Here is a 21,260-nt window from a genome sequence, read left to right on the forward strand (position 1 = left end):
GCTTCCAAGACCTCTGGGATTCCTTTGTTTAATTGGGGCTTTAATGTAGCACTTTGAGGTCATTAACATGCCCTTGTGGAGTTATTTGAGGACACTGAATTCGATGCATCCCTCTTGTTCATCAGGGATACCTCTGGAGAGCCAATCGCACTGTGTGTGTCAGCGTGACAGGGTTACCTCTGTGTGGAACCATGTGCCTGTACTTTGTGAGCAGATTGCTTATCTACAATGGAAATGATCTCCAACGATATATTGTAGCCTGTATTGTAACTTAGCCTTATCTCAGGGAAATAGTGTGGGAACACTGTGTGGAAAATAACACGCTCAATCTTGTAAAAACACAGTAGTTAATATTGTCAAAAAATCTAATCTAATTTTATTTGTCACATCTGCCGAATACAACATTTTTACATTTACATTTAAGTCATTTAGCGGACGCTCTTATCCAGAGCGACTTACAACAGGTGTAGCCTTTACCGTGAAATGCTTACTTACAAGCCCTTAACCAACAATGCAGTTGAAGAAATAGAGTTAAGAAAATATTTACTAAATAAACTAAAGTTAAAAAAATTAAATAAAAAGTAACACAATGAAATAACAATATTGAGGCTATATACAGGGGTACCTGTACTGAGTCATTGTGCGGGGGTACAGGTTAGTTGAGGTAATTTGTACAGCGAGTAGAAGCAGTGTAAAAACAAAGGGGGGAGGGGGTGTCAAAATAAATAGTCCGGGTGGCCATTTGATTAATTGTTCAGCAGTCTTATGGCTTGGGGGTAGAAACTGTTGAGGAGCCTTTTGGACTTAGACTTGGCGCTCCGGTAACGCTTGCCGTGTGGTAGCAGAGAGAACAGTCTATGACTTGGGTGACTGGAGTCTTTTACAATTTTTTGGGCCTTCCTCTGACACCACCTAGTATATAGGTCCTGGATGTCAGGAAGCTTGGCCCCGGTGATGTACTGGGCTGTACGGACTACCCTCTGTAGCGTCTTACGGTCGGATTAGATTGTTCTACTGATAATAGTCATGCGAGGATTAATCCTGAGTTTGGGAGTTTGTCCTAATGCAGATCTGTCTGTCTTCTTCTGAAAACAAAAACATTGTTAGCAATAGACCTCTCCCCTCTGAATAAACAGCTCATGGAAAATGTGTATATCAATGATTGAAACCACTTTGTGATTTCACTACATAATAGGCCTATGTAGATAGATTTGAGTTTGAGTTTATTTTTATTTTTACAGGGACAGTATTTGCCTCTGTGAAGTCTCCGGCCCTCTGCCACAGCGTTCTTTAACATGGGGCAGTATGGCTTGTATGTAAATTATGTCACAATGTCTGTTTTTTTGTACTTGCAGCCTTAAAGTCTTGGTCCTGTTTATTGAATCAACGTTTCAGTAAAAGTGCCGGTTTTAGCCAGCCAGCTAATTTTCAACCGCAATCCCTGGGCAGGTTATTAAAAACAATTACAATAACAATACAGACAATCATAGAGCAGTGAGCACACACAGAGCAACATAGGACAAGCAAGACATAGCACAAAAAGCAACAAGACAAAATCCATAAAAGCAACAAAGTGTTTCCATACCTCACAAGCTACAGACAACATGGAAAGCGGCAATACACAACTCGGGATTATGTTCACAAATCTGATTGGCCTTTAGCCATGTCTTCATTTTTTTTTTTTGTGAAAGTGTGATAGGTGGTGCAGTTATGTGTGTCTGATGGCAGTGTATTCCAAACATGGGAAGCTCTCAACATTATATTAATATAGTGTTGATCCATAAGTTAAATTGATTATCAAGCAAGTCAAATTATTAAATAACACTCATCAGCAAGCACACCACAATGCAAATAATAATGGGCTAAATCTAATCATAAAGTGAGGCGTATTCTATCCAAATAGCAGATTACTTTATTGGACTTTTGGCACTAAATTACCTCAGTGCCACTGATATTTTCAATTCTTGTTATTTTTGTTGTACAGTGCCTTGCGAAAGTATTCGGCCCCCTTGAACTTTTCGACCTTTTGCCACATTTCAGGCTTCAAACATAAAGATATAAAACTGTATTTTTTTGTGAAGAATCAACAACAAGTGGGACACAATTATGAAGTGGAACGAAATTTATTGGATATTTCAAACTTTTTTAACAAATAAAAAACGGAAAAATTGGCCGTGCAAAATTATTCAGCCCCTTTACTTTCAGTGCAGCAAACTCTCTCCAGAAGTTCAGTGAGGATCTCTGAATGATCAAATGTTGACCTAAATGACTAATGATGATAAATAGAATCCACCTGTGTGTAATCAAGTCTCCGTATAAATGCACCTGCTCTGTGATAGTCTCAGAGGTCCATTTAAAGCGCAGAGAGCATCATGAAGAACAAGGAACACACCAGGCAGGTCCGAGATACTGTTGTGGAGAAGTTTAAAGCCGGATTTGGATACAAAAAGATTTCCCAAGCTTTAAACATCCCAAGGAGCACTGTGCAAGCGATAATATTGAAATGGAAGGAGTATCAGACCACTGCAAATCTACGAAGACCCGGCCGTCCCTCTAAACTTTCAGCTCATACAAGGAGAAGACTGATCAGAGATGCAGCCAAGAGGCCCATGATCACTCTGGATGAACTGCAGAGATCTACAGCTGAGGTGGGAGACTCTGTCCATAGGACAACAATCAGTCGTATACTGCACAAATCTGGCCTTTATGGAAGAGTGGCAAGAAGAAAGCCATTTCTTAAAGATATCCATAAAAAGTGTTGTTTAAAGTTTGCCACTAGCCACCTGGGAGACACACCAAACATGTGGAAGAAGGTGCTCTGGTCAGATGAAACCAAAATCGAACTTTTTGGCAACAATGCAAAACGTTATGTTTGGCGTAAAAGCAACACAGCTCATCACCCTGAAAACACCATCCCCACTGTCAAACATGGTGGTGGCAGAATCATGGTTTGGGCCTGCTTTTCTTCAGCAGGGGCAGGGAAGATGGTTAAAATTGATGGGAAGATGGATGGAGCCAAATACAGGACCATTCTGGAAGAAAACCTGATGGAGTCTGCAAAAGACCTGAGACTGGGACGGAGATTTGTCTTCCAACAAGACAATGATCCAAAACATAAAGCAAAATCTACAATGGAATGGTTCACAAATAAACGTATCCAGGTGTTAGAATGGCCAAGTCAAAGTCCAGACCTGAATCCAATCAAGAATCTGTGGAAAGAACTGAAAACTGCTGTTCACAAACACTCTCCATCCAACCTCACTGAGCTCGAGCTGTTTTGCAAGGAGGAATGGGCAAAAATGTCAGTCTCTCGATGTGCAAAACTGATAGAAACATACCCCAAGCGACTTACAGCTGTAATCGCAGCAAAAGGTGGCGCTACAAAGTATTAACTTAAGGGGGCTGAATAATTTTGCACGCCCAATTTTTCAGTTTTTTATTTGTTAAAAAAGTTTGAAATATCCAATAAATTTCGTTCCACTTCATGATTGTGTCCCACTTGTTGTTGATTCTTCACAAAAAAATACAGTTTTATATCTTTATGTTTGAAGCCTGAAATGTGGCAAAAGGTCGAAAAGTTCAAGGGGGCCGAATACTTTCGCAAGGCACTGTATGTTTATTGTTCTCATAAATGATCAATTATGTTACTACATTAATACATTGATTAAAAATCAAATGCTTTTATTGTTAATTCAGTAAAGCCCATATAAGTGTCTAATAAATATTGATATTCTATAACCAATAAAAAAATGACAATGTACAAATAATCAGACACATAGGGAAGGTATTCAGTGCCAGTTCCAAAATGCAAAACTTAAATGCTCAATTGAAATGCACAACATTATAAATGCATTTATATTTTCATATAACTGCACATGATTCATGCCACAATGATAATCGAAAACGGTTAATGGTAAACAGAAAATGGCAGATGATTAACAGAAAATCGTAAATGCAAGGTGAAATGGAAAGTGGCTGTTTTCATTTTCCAACTGCTCTCTTTTCACTTTCACTTTCAAAGTGTATGCAAATGATTTTCCTGGAGGCGTGAACCAGAAGAGAAACACGGCACCACCATGTAGTTAGTTGTACATCCTAGACATGTCACGCTGGCTGTGCATTGATCTTAGACTAGTGTAACCACCGGGGTTTGAATCTGGTGTTTTGTAAACCAGAAGAACATATTAGCCTGCTAAACCAAAGTTGCTCAACAAAAGGCAAAGTTATTCATCACATGTGGGTTGTGGGTAGTCACCGAACCACTTCTTCCTGGTTAGTAGTTCGCATGATGAGTAACCTTGAATAGTTACCTGAATAGTTGCATTGGCTATAGGCTTTGGTTTAGTGGACTAATGTGCTCTTCTGATGTGCAGAAGACTTGTTCAAACCCTGTTTGTTATATTTGTCCTGTGGCTCAGATGGGGCTCTGTGAGGAGGACGAGGTCAAAGGATGGTGAATTGTAACTGAGGTGATTCAGTTACCACACATGTAGGCCTAACCTTGCCTGAGATCTGAAGAGTTGCATTTGCTCCCCGAATCAATGCTAGGCTTCAGCTTCAAGTCTATGCTTTTCTGGTTCGCAGGAGACCTGGGTTGGGTTGGTTCGCAGCCTGTGAGTTGGTTACACTAGTTTAAAATCCATGTACAGAAGCCCGGCATGGCTAGGATGTACAAGACGGTGTGGTATTGCTCTCTTGGTTCACGCCTCCAAGAAGCAGTTTGCATACACTTTGAAAATTAAAATGGAAAATGAAAGAGAAAATGCTTAATTGGGTAGTTGGGAAAGGAAAACAGTCACTTTCAAATTCCCTATGCATATTGCATTTACAATTTTCTGTTTACCATTTCTCATTTTCCTTTTACCATTTACCATTTTTATTAAACATTTCTGTTTACCGTTTTAAATTTTAATTGAACCATTTTCTATTTTCATTTTAACTTTGCAATTTTAATTGTGGCATGAATCATTTGCACTAACATGAAAATAGAAATGAATGGATTATTTTCACATTCCTAGTTAGCAATTAAACGTCCACACCAGTAGAAAGAAAAAAATTTCGAGCTGAAAGACGATGGCCAGAGCTCAACCATGATGTTGCACAACGATTTAAGTCAATAAGTCATCGTTTTAGTCAAAGTATGATATATTTGGGCTTGAAGTGACAAATCCCGAACTGCCCACTTCATGCAAATGTGTGTAAATGCAGTGTCTTTTCCTATGATGTAAAAAATATTTTCAGCCTACGTTTCGTTTCAAGGCTGGGTTTTATTTGAATGTTACCACCCACAAGCATTGTTTATTAATCAGAAACAGCTGCAAAGTTATTCCTCTTCACGACTGAGATGAGCCAAACAGCCTTGTGTCCACTTGAGCCATAGAGCATTTTTTTTAAATATATATATAATTTGTAATTTTTCACTTATTTTTTCTGTATATATAATATATATATTATAAATTGTATAATTGCATGATATGATAGCATTTTGCAAAACCTGCTTCCCCGTCGCCCCAAGATGAATGGTTTTGACCACTAACGTTTTGCTTCACTACTTGCTCTACTGCTTTGATTGGTGTAGCGTTAGCTAAAAACCACAAGTGTCTATCCAGCTAATGAAAAGGCAGCCACAAAAGAAAAATCAAGGAACTTATTGTTACATGTCATTTGCGGCATGCATGATCAGGCTAAACTGACTTTGCTCATATTTTTTCACTTCTCCTGTGAGAACCATGAGCGCGGATGACTTGGCTTTGCTGTACCTCAGCCAAAACCTGCCAGTAGCTTACCTACCAAAGGTTGCATCATGTCCATTACAATATAGAAAAAAGCATAGCAGCTATCTTTCAATAGTTATCCATATTACCGGAGCCTCATCTTATACTTTCTAACTATTTCTATGGCGGATTCGCAATTTATGGAAGATGTAAAAACTTTGGAGATAACAATAGATGCTGAAGTCAAAGATATGCAAGTGGTTTCCATCTGTGGCGAAGTTTTCCCTAAATCAATGCTTATGACAAATCCAGCTCCAGAAACAGCCTTAGAGCCAGGTTGCTAATCTTTTGAATATGGTGTAGTTAAAAAAACAGCAACAACAGATTAGCTAGCTAGATATAGGTTAGTGTGCTAGCTAGCTACACTGACAGCTGTCAGTACCCTATTTGTTGATGTTTATCAACTCCATGTGGAAATTACCACACCCTATACGTGAAAATGTTTAAGTAGTCTTCGTCATTCTTTGGAGGTGGAACCTAACTGTGCATTTCCTCTCTAAGAAAGGTAACTTCCTCTGGGTTGGGTGGTGGGAGTACTTTAAGCATTGCATTTTTGAACTGTCACTGATCACCCACCATAACTGCAAGGCAGCAGTATTATAATATGTTTTATTCTGTACAGACTTCCTTCTTTTCACTCTGTCATTTAGGTTAGTATTGTGGAGTAACTACAATGTTGTTGATCCATCCTCAGTTTTCTCCTATCACAGCCATTAAACTCTGTAACTGTTTTAAAGTCACCATTGGCCTCATGGTGAAATCCCTGAGCGGTTTCCTTCTTCTCCAACAACTGATTTAGGAAGGACGCCTGTATCTTTGTAGTGACTGGGTGTATTGATACACCATCCGAAGTGTAATTAATAACTTTACCATGCTCCAAGGGATATTCAATGTCTGCTTTAAAAAAACAATCCCATCTACCAATAGGTGGTCTTTGGGAGGAACTGGAAAACCTCACTGGTCTTTGTGATTGAGTCCATGTTTGAAATTCCCTGCGCTACTGAGGGACCTTACAGATTAATTGTATATGTGGGGTACAGGGATGAGGTAGTCATTCAAAAATCATGTTAAACACTATTATTACACAGAAAGAGTCCATGCAACTTATTATGTGACTTTTTAAGCACATTTTTACTCCTGAACTTATTTAGGCTTTCCATAACAAAGGGGTTGAATACTTATTGACTCAAGACATTTCAGTTTTTCATTTGTAAACATTTCAAAACCATATTCCACTTTGACATTATGAGGTATTATGCATAGTCCAGTGACAAAAACAATCTATATTTAATCCATTTTAAATTCAGGCTGTAACACAACAAAATGTGGGAAAAAAATCAAGGGTGTGAATGCTTTCTGAAGGCACTCTATATGCAGTATATATGGCTCTGATTTCAACTATGCGGTAAGAATGATTGTGTAGGCAAACATTTACATATTTCTGACAGCGGACAGGTTTTGATTTTCTTATATTTTTCTTACATTTTCCTTCTGCAAATGCTAGAAATATTCCCTCATTCTGACAGTATACAGTATTGGCCTACTACAACAATCTACTTACAAACTGACATGCTACATTCGATATAATATAATAGCCCATTCATTTTGTTTTGAAATATGCTATTGATTTTACTAAATTGGTCTAAATAGAAGGTCATCCTTTCCATGTTGGTGAAAAAAACTCTTGTTTATTTGCTATTTTATGTGGAACAATGTACAATGTCTTCCACCAGTTTTAGCCCTTGTTTCTCATCAAATAAAATGTATCGGTACATTAGAATGGCTAATAATGATCAATATTTTCCCACAAATTGACGAATCACTGAGGTTTTCCTTAGACCGATGACATAATCAAGGAAACACTAAAGTTCTAGACATTTCCCCCCATGTTGGCTGGCTGATAAATCTTAATTTAGATTTGTATGTAAACAAAAAAAATAGATATTATGTTATATTGCATGTCTTATACTCAATCAATTTCGCTACAATAGCCTCTATCAAAACAGACAATTATTATCTTATCCAAAATGGCTTTAATTGTACTTTTTTACATGATCAATTATACATTAATCCCAGGTTTAGCTTACTTAGAATTTTGTGCTGCTATTTCTCAGTTCCCACAATGTTAGCACAAAACAATTGTACTTTGCTTCCTGATGTAAATGAGGCAACTGCCAATATGTATGCCATCTGAATCCCTATTTTAGTTTTTATTCCCACTCTATACCGACCTAGATTTATACATTTTCATCCAAAACTCCCTCATTGGTTTGCTGTTGTATTCAGTGTTTTATCACAGATAGACAAACTTTCCTATGGGCTGTGCTCCGCCATTGTTGGTATTTGTATCCCGACTGTAGTTTTTCCAAGTGTCAGTGAGGCGGCTGAAAGCCATACCCTGTGATTAGAGGATAATTGTATCTGCAGTTAAGCATTTGAATAGTGGTTGTAAATCTATGAGAGGGAATTTAGGGCGATGTAGAGTCACTCCTTATGGATGCCCAGGGGGAACCCGATGTCACTTAAGATTTCTCCCTCTGCCCCTGAACACTGGCACAGGGAATGGGAAAGCAGCAGAGCCTGGCAGGACTGACACAATATTTTTCTCCTGCACAGAGGCACAGAAAGGCAAGCGATCTGCTCCCTCTCATAGCCATTGGCCTACACAGAGGCTAATATTTGACCTCTCGTTGCTATCACAATACCGATACATACCATACTGTACATTCTATTTCCATAAATAAAACATGAACCTCTACTAATGTAATGTATGCTTTTGCTCAGAAGCGTACATTACAAGATTGATTCTATATGCTCTGTGTATCGATGAGTAAAATCCTAATCAGATCAGTGGCTGGAGTTGGGTGGCAGGGAGGACATTTGGCCTTTAACCTCAGAGCCTCTCTGTCTCTCTCCTACTCCCCCCTGACGGTGGCTTTGTGGAGGGATACACACACAGGGAAGAAGGAGGCTCTCCTACTGTAATGAGGAGAAATGTATCCATTTAGCCTGGGCTGTGTGCAGATGGAGTGCTGGGCAGGGTGAGGGTGCACTGAGTGGATCCTTTTTCCTAATTAAGGACAGTGTCGGAGGGGGTCACACTGTCGCTCTGTCTTCCAAAGCAGCATTCCTCCCTCTCACTCCGTCCCCCAGGCCTGGGGGGGGCCACCCTCTGCCTTCTGGTTCACCTCATCACCAGGGTTCACACGGAGGTCAGGTCTTGGCCCTGTTTTATCTCTACTCCGACTCAATGCAGTATCTTTCTCAGCAAAAGACACAGGAAAGAGGCTAGTGCTAGGGATCCAAGGACTACTGAGGAGAAACAATATGGTTCCTATCCTAATCCTCTCCCGGTAAGAGGTATGTCATCAATTCACCTGCTCTACTAACCCACCTGACCCAGCTTGAACAGTTCCAGGACACAACCATTTTGGCTCACCTAAAACTGATTAGGAGAATGTCCACTCCTGGATCAGATGGTTAGCAGCCCTCCAGGTAACGATGAGTAATTTAACCCAGGTAATGTTGACACCTACCCAGGGTAGTTCCACATTGAGCTGACACACTGAGTCTGGGCAGCACCCTGCACACCAGGCAGGCTACCTTGAGATTTTTATGTTACTCAATGTAAATCACTGACAGCCTCTTTACACCATTTATTGTTTTTATAACATATTTGTTGCGTTATGGCAATATAGATATAATATCATGTGTTTGTCCTCCCAACTACCATTTGCCTTCATTATGATTCACTCTCTAGCCAGCCTTGGATTGACTTGCAGCATAACTAAAGTGGATTTTAATGGGAGAATACATTAACTCCTTCTGGTCATTATCGCATAAATCAAGAGATTTTTGTTGGATCAACTGCTGAGCTCGTAACACCATGCTGAGACTAAGGGTGAATAACCAAATGAGAGAGAGTGGCCATGACACTGCTATGGCAGCTCACATGCATCATATATCACTTTGGTTTAAGGGTTAACATGAGGTTTTTGTAGGTGTATATCTGTTTAATTAATAACTATATAAATGATATGAATGACACTAATTTAAACAGGAAAGAATGAAAATAAAGGAGATGCATAGCGCTGAATAATTAACAATGCAATTTACGATTGATAGAAGAACAGCTTCCATCTTGAATTTGGAAGAAGCCTTCAATAGATGGTGCTCTTAAGTTTAGGGAAAATATAATCTCATTGCTTCTTTATGTGTCTGTGTTTTAAGAAACATCCCAATTGAAACAAATTGGATTCTGTATGGTTTGTGTGAATATACATGTTTTTAATAAATATTTTCACATTTTGGCTCAAACCAAGAGTAGATACATTGCTATAGCTGTTGATAAGTATTTTCATAAGACGAGGTATTGCTTGCTCTCAACCAATCAGAATTTGTTATACAGAGGGGTGGGATAAAAATATGTCAGGGGAGTAGGATTTCTGAATGTACAGTATGTGAACTTTAAGGTTACACTGCTACCCTGTGATATAACCCTGGACCAATCAAAAATCATTCTAAATCCCCAGCCCCTTAATTGTTGGTGAATTTTGTCCTCAAGCTGTAAGAGCAATTCCTTGACTGTTGCGATATATTTTAAATCCAGTATGAAACACATCCCTGGTTTAAACCACAAGGCCTGGTCAAGGAGCTCCCTTTGAGGGTGAGAAGCCATTGTTCTGTTGTTTACTGATTCAAGCAAATCTAACCGTCCCTTTTTGTTGACTTTATATCTCCTCAACTATTAACTGGGAAAGACCTTTGAAAAGGGAAGGAAGTAGATGGATGAGGGGATTAAAAGGTGCCATGACAGGGAAGCAGGCCTGGAACAGAGCACTCGATGGATGAGGTGACTGGGCTTTTGTTATGATAAATAAGGTACTCTTTTTAACCAAATTGTCTGTAGCGGCGTAGCGCTAGCTGCCGTATTTTTAGTGACACGAGTCAGTCGCCCACAAAGCAGGTTGATATGTGAGCGGGGTAGTGTCATGAGGTGTCTCGGACCGCACTCTGAGCTGACCGCCAGTGACCACCTTTTCTGTCAGTAGAACCTGCGAGGTACAGCGGCCAGTGCAGCGTTTATATGTCACACACGCACAGGATGGGATTATAACGTGTTCCTTATACGACATTCAGATATGACTTTGATTCCATTGCACTCTGGACCAGGTTCATTTGCATACAGTAAAACAACGGGGGCAGATAGCTGCTGACATTTTGGCTAGGGGAGCTCTACCAGTGCAGTCTAGAGGCTATCAGCTCTGTCTCTTCCTCTCTCGTGTTTTGGATTTTGTAATAAATGAGAGAGACGCTCCTCTCCGCTGAACGTTGGGGGGTTTCGTCTACTTTGTTTGGACAAGAAGACTCAGTTGTGGCGCAGTGTGTTTGGTTTTGTTCGTTGAAAGTCAAGGTCTGGTTCAAAGGGGATGGATTGATTCCAGGCCTCTTTCTCTGTCATCAGTGGTCCGAATTGAATTAAAGGTCACCCAGACTAGTATAAATGGGCTTTAAATAACTCCTGCAACCCAAACCAAAGGGGGCCACCTGTTCCCCCATCCTCTCTCCTTGGTAACTAGGCTCAAGCCTGATGACAGGTTAATTGAAAAGTGGTTGGGATTGAGCTTCGTTTTGTCATGTATGTTCAGGAGGACAGGCACTTTGGTTGAATTCCATTCAACTGTGGAATCCTAGATGGAGTCGTAAAGAGAGACAAATAATGGCCATTTAAAGTCAAAATGAAGATGTAGTGGATGTTTAAATCAAATTCAATGGTATTTGTCACATGCTTCATAAACAACGTGTAGACTAACAGTGAAATGCTTACGGGTCTGTTTCCAACATTGCAGAGTTAAAGATTTTAAAAAATATATATAAATAGTGACATGAGGAATGAATACATATTGAATAACGAATAACAATTACGAGTAAAAAATAACATGGCTCTATACAGGGAGTACCAGTACCGAGTCGATGTACAGGGGTACAAGATAATTTTAGGTAGTTCTGTACATGTAAGGAAGGGGTAAAGTGATTACTTGTGTAGTATTACTTTAGTGCCGTGTTGCAAACAGGATTCACATTTGTGAATATTTTGATTCTGTACAGGCTTCCTTCTTTCCACTGTCATTTAGGTTAGTATTGTGGAGTAACTACAATGTTGTTAATCCATCCTCAGTTTTATCCTATCACAGCCTTTTAAAATCTGTAACTGTTTTAAAGTCACCATTGGCCTCATGGTGAAATCCCTCCGGGGTTTCATTCCTCTCCGGCAACTGAGTTAGGAAGGACGCCTGTATCTTTGTGGTGACTGGGTGTATTGATACATCATCCAAAGTGTAATTAAGAACTTCACGACGTTCAAAGGGATATTCAATGTCTGCTTTTTACATTTTTTACCCATCTACCAATAGGTGCCCTTCTTTGCGAGGCATTGGAAAACCTCCCTGGTCTTTGTGGTTGATTCGGTGTTTAAAATTCCCTGCTCAACTGAGGGACCTTACAGATAATTGTATCATGTTAAACATTATTGTTGCAACACTGTCCATGCAACTTATGTGACTTGTTAAGCACATTTATACTTCTGAACTTATTTAGGTTTGCCATAAAAAAGGGTTTGAATACTTATTGACTCAATCAGTTTCAGCTTTACATTTTTAATTCATTTGTAGAGTCTAGTGTGTGTGCGGAGAGTCAGTGCAAGACAGTTAGTGCAAAGAAGGGTCAATGCAGGGAGTCCGGGTAGCCATTTGATTAGCTATTTAGCAGTCTTGTTTAGCAGTCTTATGGCTTGGGATTAGAAGCTGTTCAAGGTCCTGTTGGTTCCAGACTTGGTGCACTGGTACCGGCTTGCCGTGCGGTAGCAAAGAGAACAGTCTATGGCTTGGTTGGATGGAGTCTTTGGCCCCAGTGATATTCTCACCTCCCTCTGTAGTGCCTTGCAATCGGGTGCCTTGCAGTGGTCGTACCAAGTGGTGATGCAGCCAGTCAATATGCTCTCAATGGTGCAGCTGTAGAACCTTTTGAAGATCGGAGGGCCCATGCCAAATCTTTTCAGCCTCCTGAGGGGGAAGTGGCGCTGTCGTGCCCTCTTCACAAATGTGTGGGTGTGTGTGGACCCTGTTAATTCCGAGGAACTTGAAGCTCTCGACCCGCTCCACTACAGCCCCATCGATGTGGATGAGGGCGTGCTCGCCCTTCTGTTTCCTGTAGTCCACTATCAGCTTGCTGACGTTGAGGGAGAGGTTGTTGTCCTGACACCACACTGCCATGTCTCTGACCTCCTCCCTGTAGGCTGCCTCATCGTCGTTGGTGATCTGTCCTACCACTGTCATGTCATCAGCAAACTTGATGGCTTTGGAATAGTGCGCAGCAACGCAGTCATGCGTGAACAGGGAGTACAGGAGGGGACTAAGCACACACTCCTGAGGGGCCCTGGTGTTGATGGTCAGCATGGCGGATGTGTTGTTGCCTACCCTCACCGCCTGGGGGCGGCCCATCAGGAAGTCCAGGATCCATTTGCAGAGGGAGGTGTCAGGTCTCAGGGTCATGAGCTTGCCCTGATTTTATACTGCGACATGTGTAACACAGTGTGGCTCTCTGTACCACATCTGTTAGATGTCAGTTAATAGCACACACCTAAAGGCCTCTGAGGTGCAGAGTCACTGTATGACTGAAGCTCCAGACCAGGGGGGAGTTATACAGAGACCCTTTCTGTTCATTCCCCACTGCATTGTTGGTTAAAGGGCTTGTACGTAAGCATTTCACTGTTGTATTCGGCGCATGTGACAAATTGTTTCATTTGATTTTGCAGTGGGAGCAGATGTACTGTATCTGCTGCATCGCTAATCTGCAGCACCAAAATTGTTCTGTCATCTCAGTACATTTACAGAAGTGCTGTAAATGTATTGATCCCAGTTTCCCCTAAGCTAGCAGTGGGGTATTTGATCCAGGGACAGCTGGCAGTGTGGCCTGTTGCTGCTTCCTGCGTATGAGAGAACCATCTTCAACATGGAGTCCATGACAAATACAATAATAGACCAACATTTTTCTGTCATCTTATATGTATCCTACTTTGTGATCTTCTACAGACTTTGAGGAGATCCAAATGGTGGCAGCCCAGGATCTCAGTAACATCTTGAAACAAGGCTACCTGGAGAAGAAACGACGGGGTACTAAGATTATGGAGTCGATTATTATGGAAATATGGAATGTTGAGTGCTCATTTAAAGACGTGTGGGAAGAATGACATTTGTTATTTTCATTACGTTTTCCATTTAGATCACAGCTTCTTCAGCTTAGAATGGCAAAAGCGATGGTGTGTCCTCAATAACACAATATTCTACTACTTTGGGAGCGACAAGGGTTGGTTTGATCCCTTACATAACACTAAGACATACAATTTACCCATGTAGTTATTTATGCATGGTACTCATACATGTGAACATTTTGGTGAGGAGGTTGAGTTGACACTTCTTCCTTCAGACAAGCAGCAGAAGGGTTCCTTCTATATCAATGGCTACAGTGCAGAGCTGGTGGCCAACCTACGTAAAGACTCCAAGAAGAATGCCTGCTTTGAGCTGAGTGCCCCTGACCGACGCTCCTTCCAGGTGGGTGTACAGTACAATAACAATACAACTGACTACTAAACAATGGGATCGAATGACTGTAATGTTTCATAGCATACCAGTCTGACCTAATGATCATACTTTATGATGGTGTCTATCCTCCCCAGTTCACTGCTAGCAGTCCGCGAGAGGCCAGGGAATGGGTGGACCATATCAACTTTGTCCTGAAAGGTATATCAACATAGTTCGAAAGCGATTTCAAAGACACAGTAGTAGAAAATGATATAGTGAGGATTGTGTACGTTTTCTTGTCCTCTGTTAGATTGGTGTTGCCTCACTGCCTTTTTGCCTGAAAGGGCAGAAAACAAACCATTTTATATCCATTCCCAAATATATCCATCTCCAAAACAACCAATCAGACGCCTTCCAAACCTCCTCATCCGCTACGTCACAAGGCATTCATGTCATATGTTGTCCCCCCCCCCCCCAATAATTTCCTCCTTACGGGAAATTGATTGGTAGTTGTTCTGGTTATCTTCTAGCGGCATTGATTTCTGCATGGCCTATGGTGTATCACAGAGGACCTGATACCCTGTGTTGCAGTGCCCAGTCGTCAGCAATCACAGCGCTGCTCCATCTGAGAGAGGCGAGCTGCACCGGCTGCTCTTAAATGGTCTGATTTGCGGGATGTAACAGACACCCCATCATTTGTCTTGTCCTCTTTTACTACTAAACAAGATCCAGATAGACATGGAGTTCGAGGCGAAGATTTTGATCTCTGTTGCTTGCTCTGGATTTATGCTGGGTGGATTTTTCCCTTTTCCCCGCCAGCTGTTCATCAAAGGAGTCCACTAATGTCCAATAGAATGACTAGATGTTTCACAGATATCTTTTAAAATATAATCAAATGGGGAAGTCAGTGGATGCCATCTTCTACTCTGGGCCCTTTTGGATACTCAATTGGTTATAGCTCATGCTGTGAGTGAGTGAGTGAGTGAGTGAGTGAGTGAGTGAGTGAGTGAGTGAGTGAGTGAGTGAGTGAGTGAGTGAGTGAGTGCTCATTATTTTATGCCATGTCTGCGTCCCATGCAGATTTGAGTTCCAGCTTCATCCCCTTTGATGACGATGAGGAAGAGGAGGAGGAGACCTATGATGACATTGAGGGGGTGACCGGGGCGGCCAGCCCTCCCCCTCGTCCCACCCCCGTCCTACCCCAGCAGGCCAAAGCCTCTCTCAGTAGCCAGGAGGAATGGAGGCCCAAGCAGGGGGGGCAAGAGGGGGGGGAGGAGGAGGAAGAAGAGGAGGATGATATCTACGAGGTGCTCCCAGGTATGAGAACACACACATTCTCATTACCCCTCAGAGATACATCACTATCACTGTAAGTCAAAGACTAATTACACATTATAAATCATTTTACCTTAATAAGAGTGTCAGAGGTCTGGTTGCTGTACAGAGGAAATACAGGACTGTCCCACAGGCAGGCGGGTGGCTAAAGGGATCCTGAGAACGACCAAAGGGGGCGAATTCTCAGTGTCATTATCCATCACTCCATTTAAGATACATCAAGATTCTGTTTCCCCTTTGCCGAAATCATTGGTTGGAGAGATATGTGTCTTGCCTTTTCACCATAAAAAGCCATCTGGGATGGGTACAGACCCTGACCACAGATGGTGTATCGAATGTCTTTTTCTTTCACTTTCTCACTCTATCACCTATCAATCTCTCTTTCCCTCTTTGATCGCTCTCAGATGTTCTTAAAAGGCACTGGACGTAGTACATTGATTACAAACCTTGTTCTTTTCACATATTTATTTTAAAGAAAGATATTTTCCTATTATTATAATTATTGTAACAAGTTAACTTTTGAATGGGTAACCATGGCTATTAAGTTGGTGCAGTAGGTGTATTGGTCAGTGGTGTGTGTGTGTGCGTGTGCGTGCACATGTGCATCTTTGTGTGTGTGTCTTTTCCCTGCTGTTACTGGAAGCAGAGGGCAGGTTGCTCTGGAGGGTGTATAGGGTTGCTGGCTGGTGGCTTTACTGTCAGACTGACAGCGTGACGATGGATGTAGGAGACAGAGAGCAGGGATATCACTGTCACCTCTCAGACCACGAGGTGCCACGCCCGTAATCCATGTCACATCTACCTCTATAAGGCTAAAGAGGTTGAGAAATGTCCCCTTTTAGAAATTTGGTTTATGTGATTCAAAATTAACAGTAGCATATGTTAAAAGTTTAAAACTCTGTTGTTCATTGAAATGTGGTAAAGTGCACATCCCAGCTTGTCTGGGCAATTGATTAGCACTGTTAAAACGTAAGGTAGAGTAAGTGCCCTATTGGCTGTGTGTAGGCAAGGCCAGCCGGCTCAATAGGCAGGATTAGGCGGCCTCCTACGGCGCCAGCATTTTCTGAGCTAAACTGACCAAGACGCACCTCCAACAACAACACATAAAACATCACATAATTCTGCCCAAAAACAATGACAATTTCTTCCAACCAGTGGCATATGGGCTTTTTAGGTGAGCGCTGATGACACCCTGTGATAAGCAGTGCCCATGTTGTCAAAGGCAGGGCTGCAAAATATTTGTATTGTCCATTCCCAGCGCACACTCTCCAGGGTGTTATTGGAGAGACGCATCGCTGTGGCACTCCACCAACGTTCTGTAAAAAAAATGATGTAGCATAAATCATGTAGCAGATATAGGATATAGCAGATATAGGATATGGTAGAAAGAGTATGTGGCCTTTTCTGTAGCCTACAGGCTGGAGATAAAATGTATGACAATGTAATGAGACGGACACTTTTTACATCATGCAGGTTTCTCCGATCAAATTGCCAAACCTAAATGGCGCTCAAGCTAATAATAAATGCACTGTCATGTTAACAAACAACATATCCTAAAAATAGGACAGGTCAAAGTAAAATGGACAATATCGAATGGACAATCACTACTGTTGTCCAGGAGTTTCACCCTGTTGTTATGATCAGTGATTTCAAGTTTGTATCCTTACATTTTTGACATGTTGATCATAGCGAAAAATAAAATACTTCTGCATTTCCTGCTGTGTAAACAAATTGCAAATAGGTTCACGATAACTCCTGATAAAGTCGGGTAGCTGATATTCAGTGCTTAAATAGCCAAATTGATTAGTCACAGGAATCAGGACTAATAAAGCCAATGCAATGGCCTGTTTTACAAATGGTGGGCATTCATAAAATTCCATTGCGGGCCGACATTGTAGGCTACACCCCATTAAGCACGAGACGACGTCTTTTGGTCGTCTTTTTTTGGTCCTGTCCGGACGTCTTTTTTTGTGTTTTACAAGTGGTAGGTTTACTACATAAATGGGCATTCATAAAATTAAATTTCAGGCAGCACTGTAGGCTACACCTCCGTAAGCACGGACCGTCGCCGACATCTTTTTGACGTCTTTTTTTGGTGCAGTCCGGACTGGCCTTGATTTCCACATCAAAGAACATTGGTTTGTGGTCCGGTCCGGACCAAATCTGAACCAATGATAGACGTCTATGTTTGGTTCAGATTTTGTCCGGTCTGGACCAGTCTTGATTTGGCCTAAACATAGACGTCTATAAATTACTTATTTTCAACTTTCATTCAGAACCAAAAATTTGCCTGATTTTTAATATCTGGAAAAGACATATTTTTTACGTCAGGAAAATACTTGTTTTCAACATCCGGAAAGATAAGTATTTTTCACTTTCATTCAGAACCAAAAATGAACCTGATTTCAACGTCTGGAAACACGTATTTTTCCATGTCCGGAAAAGATGCCTTTTCAAAGTCCTGGAAAATATTTATATTAAACATACGGAAAATACCTTTTCACCTTTCATTCAGAACTTAACTTCTACATCTGGAAAATACGTATTTTTGATATCTTTTCAACGTAATTTTGCTTACTGTGACTATTCTAGTTTTGCATGAGGGCGGCATTTTTTGGTCTTGCCTGGGGTGGCAGAACGGCAAGGATATGCCCTGGTGTAAGTATGTAGTCGTGTCCAGGGCCAAGGGAGGTGGTGGGAAGACAGGTGGTACCCACATCTCCACAATACAGAAAGTGCATTATCTTTTTCAGGAAAGGTCTTGGAATTTCTCACCTCTTGTTTTCATTCCATTTTCCAGACGATGACTTTCCAGAACCCATTGAGGAGATCAGTGAGAAGAGCACAAAACCAGGTCTGAACCCCAAAGAGCATGCATTGACCAGCAAAATATGAAAGTAAAAAAATGAATGTATAAATGTTGGATACCCTTTCAACAGTCTGTATCAACTTTTCATCTTCCACAAAGTCCTCTTTGTCAGCCTTTGTCAGCTGTTTATGTTAATACAAGATAGATGAGGGTATGAAGGAAATGACATATCAGCAAGCTGCTGTTCTAGAGAGGAGGTGTGTAGGAGTGACTTCTATAGAGTTAAAGATAGGGGTATTACTGACATATTTTAGGTAACAGCATTGTGTGTTTTTCCTTAGTCTGGTCCATGGACTATGCCAACTACTACCAGGGCTTGTGGGACTGTGAGGCAGACGAGCCTGATGAGCTGGCCTTCCAGAGAGGTGACCTCATCTATATCGTCAGTAAGGTCAGCATCAACAACGCCAGTCAAAGTTCCTTCATACATTTCATCAACATGCTACATATAGTATGTTCTATTCTAATTCTATTCTATTCTGATATTTTCAAAATAACGCCTCTTTGTAACACTTATTTAACTCCAACCCATCCATTGTCTATTCCAAGGCCAGTGGGGGGGGGGGGGGGGGGAATGCCCATCAGATGTTCAGTAATGGGAGTGTGGTTCATTACTGAGTCTGTATCTGTATCATGTGGGTTAATTGAGAGAGCAGCCATACGAAACCCCGCTGTGTTCAACACAAATTGCAGGTAAAGCATCCTGCATCTCAGTTTTTTTCCCCTCAATCTATTTCCCTGTGTTTTATGGCAATTGTGTAGTAACATGCAGTCTATCTACTTGTTACAGCCACTCTAGTGGAAATCAATGTGTTGTAATTTGGGCACCGCCGCCCACTAAGCTTTTCAGGACCTTGTTCGCAGATTGAAGCTATTTTGGAAGGCTTGGATTTGTGTGTCATATATCCTGTTTTTACAGTATGTACAAGTGGTATTTTATAGGAAGAGTTAAGAATCATTTTTAGTTGAACACAGTGGTCTCCTCAGTATCAGATAAAGGAACATGTATCTGTGTGTACTAGTTTATAAGGGAATGTCAAACAACCCCACTCCATTTTTTCATAGAAGCATAATAATGTCACCTGCTCTGAATCTGTTGGAGGTGGATCAAGAAGACGTTACCAGCCTTCAAGTGTTTTAGGATTTCTACAGCATTACCTTTCAGTGTAGGTGTTGGCTTTACCTAGCTTTCACTGTAACAGACCAACTGTTAGTGGCTGTAGCTGTACCACCTGGTACACGGCTATAATGATACAGATGACTCGTTTTGTCAAGCCCATAGACTACAACAGAGCATTCTAACGGTCCCGTAACGGATTGAAAGTGAGGGCCTCATTGTAATTCATTTAGAGGTGACTCCTTCCTGTCTGTTTCTGAATGGAAGCCTTTGGTTTAGTGTGACACTAGTCCACCCGTGTCCCACTCACACTCATAACCTTGTACCACATTTTCCTCATGAATTACATGAATTACATGATTAGGACCCTACGTGGCTATGTTTGTTTTAACGAGCCTTAGGGCAATCCCTGTTCCCTCTCTGGTGCGTCAGTAGAGCAGTCGATTTAGTTTAACAGGGGTTTCCTGGGAATCCTGACCTCTACGAATGAAATACAGGCCCTTGGCTGCAACTTAAGCCTAGCTCTAACTGGGGAACACAGACATAAAATGGCCATAATAAAAACTAAGGCCCATAAATTCTCATGAACAGAGGCTTGGGGTGTTGGGGGAGGCTGGGTGTATGGGCTCTATGTCAACACTGCCCATAATTACAAAGTAATAAGGACACGCTCTAAGTGCTAAATCAATGGTGCTAACAAACTGTTATTTTTAAGGCCGAGGCTACAGATACTGAGTTTTCCCCCACGTCCCGCCCGCCCCTCTGGAAACCTCTTTCTTAAAGCTTAAGATCCGGATCACATTCTGCGCATGTGTTATTTTATGCACACATTTGTTTTTCTAACTTAGCTGCTGCTCACCCTCTTCTGAACCATGAAGATGTAGCCTATGTCTCTGCCTCCTATTTCTGAACAGCTGAATCAAAAAACCTGCGGTGATTAGAACAAACATTCCAAAACATATATATTATGAAGGCTCCAGCTGAATATTCTAGGCAGCTGAGAGTGTATTCAGACCGGTAAAAAAAGTGTTTTGCATCACCCTGTGCCATAGTTATACCATACAGTGCATTCGGAAAGTATAAAGACCACTTGAATATTTCCACATGTTGTTACATTACAGCCTTATTTTAAAATGGATTCAATTGTTTTAAAAAAGAAACTGAAATATAACATTTACATAAGTATTCAGACCCTTTAAATCAGTACTTTATTGAAGCATCTTTGGCAGCAATTACAGCCTCGAGTCTTCTTGTGTATGACACTACAAGCTTGGCACATCTGTATTTGGGGAGTTTCTCCCATTTTTCTCTGTAGATCCTGTCAAGCTCTGTCAGGTTGGATGGGGAGCGTCGCTGCACAACTATTCTTAGGTCTCTCTAGAGATGTTCGATCGGGTTCAAGTCCGGGCTCTGGCTGGGCCACTCAAGGACATTCAGAGAGTTGTCCCGAAGCCACTCCTATGTTGTCTTGGCTGTGTGCTTAGGGTCAGTGCCTAGTTAAATAAAGGTTAAATTTAAAAAAATAAGTATAAAAAATGGTCTTCGCCCCAGTCTGAGGTCTTGAGCGCTCTGGAGCAGGTTTTCAT

The 21,260-nt window shown here is 41.3% G+C and overlaps 1 protein-coding gene across 1 annotated transcript in view; it reads left to right on the top strand.

Moving 5' to 3' along the window:
- Nucleotides 1–21,260, top strand: part of LOC106589283 (src kinase-associated phosphoprotein 1) — a 47,896-nt gene that overhangs the window by 11,576 nt on the left and 15,060 nt on the right. Inside the window, exons 5-11 of the mRNA XM_014179048.2 lie at nucleotides 13,865–13,945; nucleotides 14,055–14,138; nucleotides 14,259–14,383; nucleotides 14,509–14,572; nucleotides 15,434–15,670; nucleotides 18,489–18,542; nucleotides 18,839–18,948. Coding sequence (XP_014034523.1) covers nucleotides 13,865–13,945; nucleotides 14,055–14,138; nucleotides 14,259–14,383; nucleotides 14,509–14,572; nucleotides 15,434–15,670; nucleotides 18,489–18,542; nucleotides 18,839–18,948 — 755 coding nt within the window. The remainder of the gene's footprint in view (nucleotides 1–13,864; nucleotides 13,946–14,054; nucleotides 14,139–14,258; nucleotides 14,384–14,508; nucleotides 14,573–15,433; nucleotides 15,671–18,488; nucleotides 18,543–18,838; nucleotides 18,949–21,260) is intronic.

The sequence above is a fragment of the Salmo salar genome, chromosome ssa28 (genome assembly GCF_905237065.1).
Source record: "Salmo salar chromosome ssa28, Ssal_v3.1, whole genome shotgun sequence".
NCBI classification, from domain to species: Eukaryota; Metazoa; Chordata; class Actinopteri; order Salmoniformes; family Salmonidae; genus Salmo; species Salmo salar.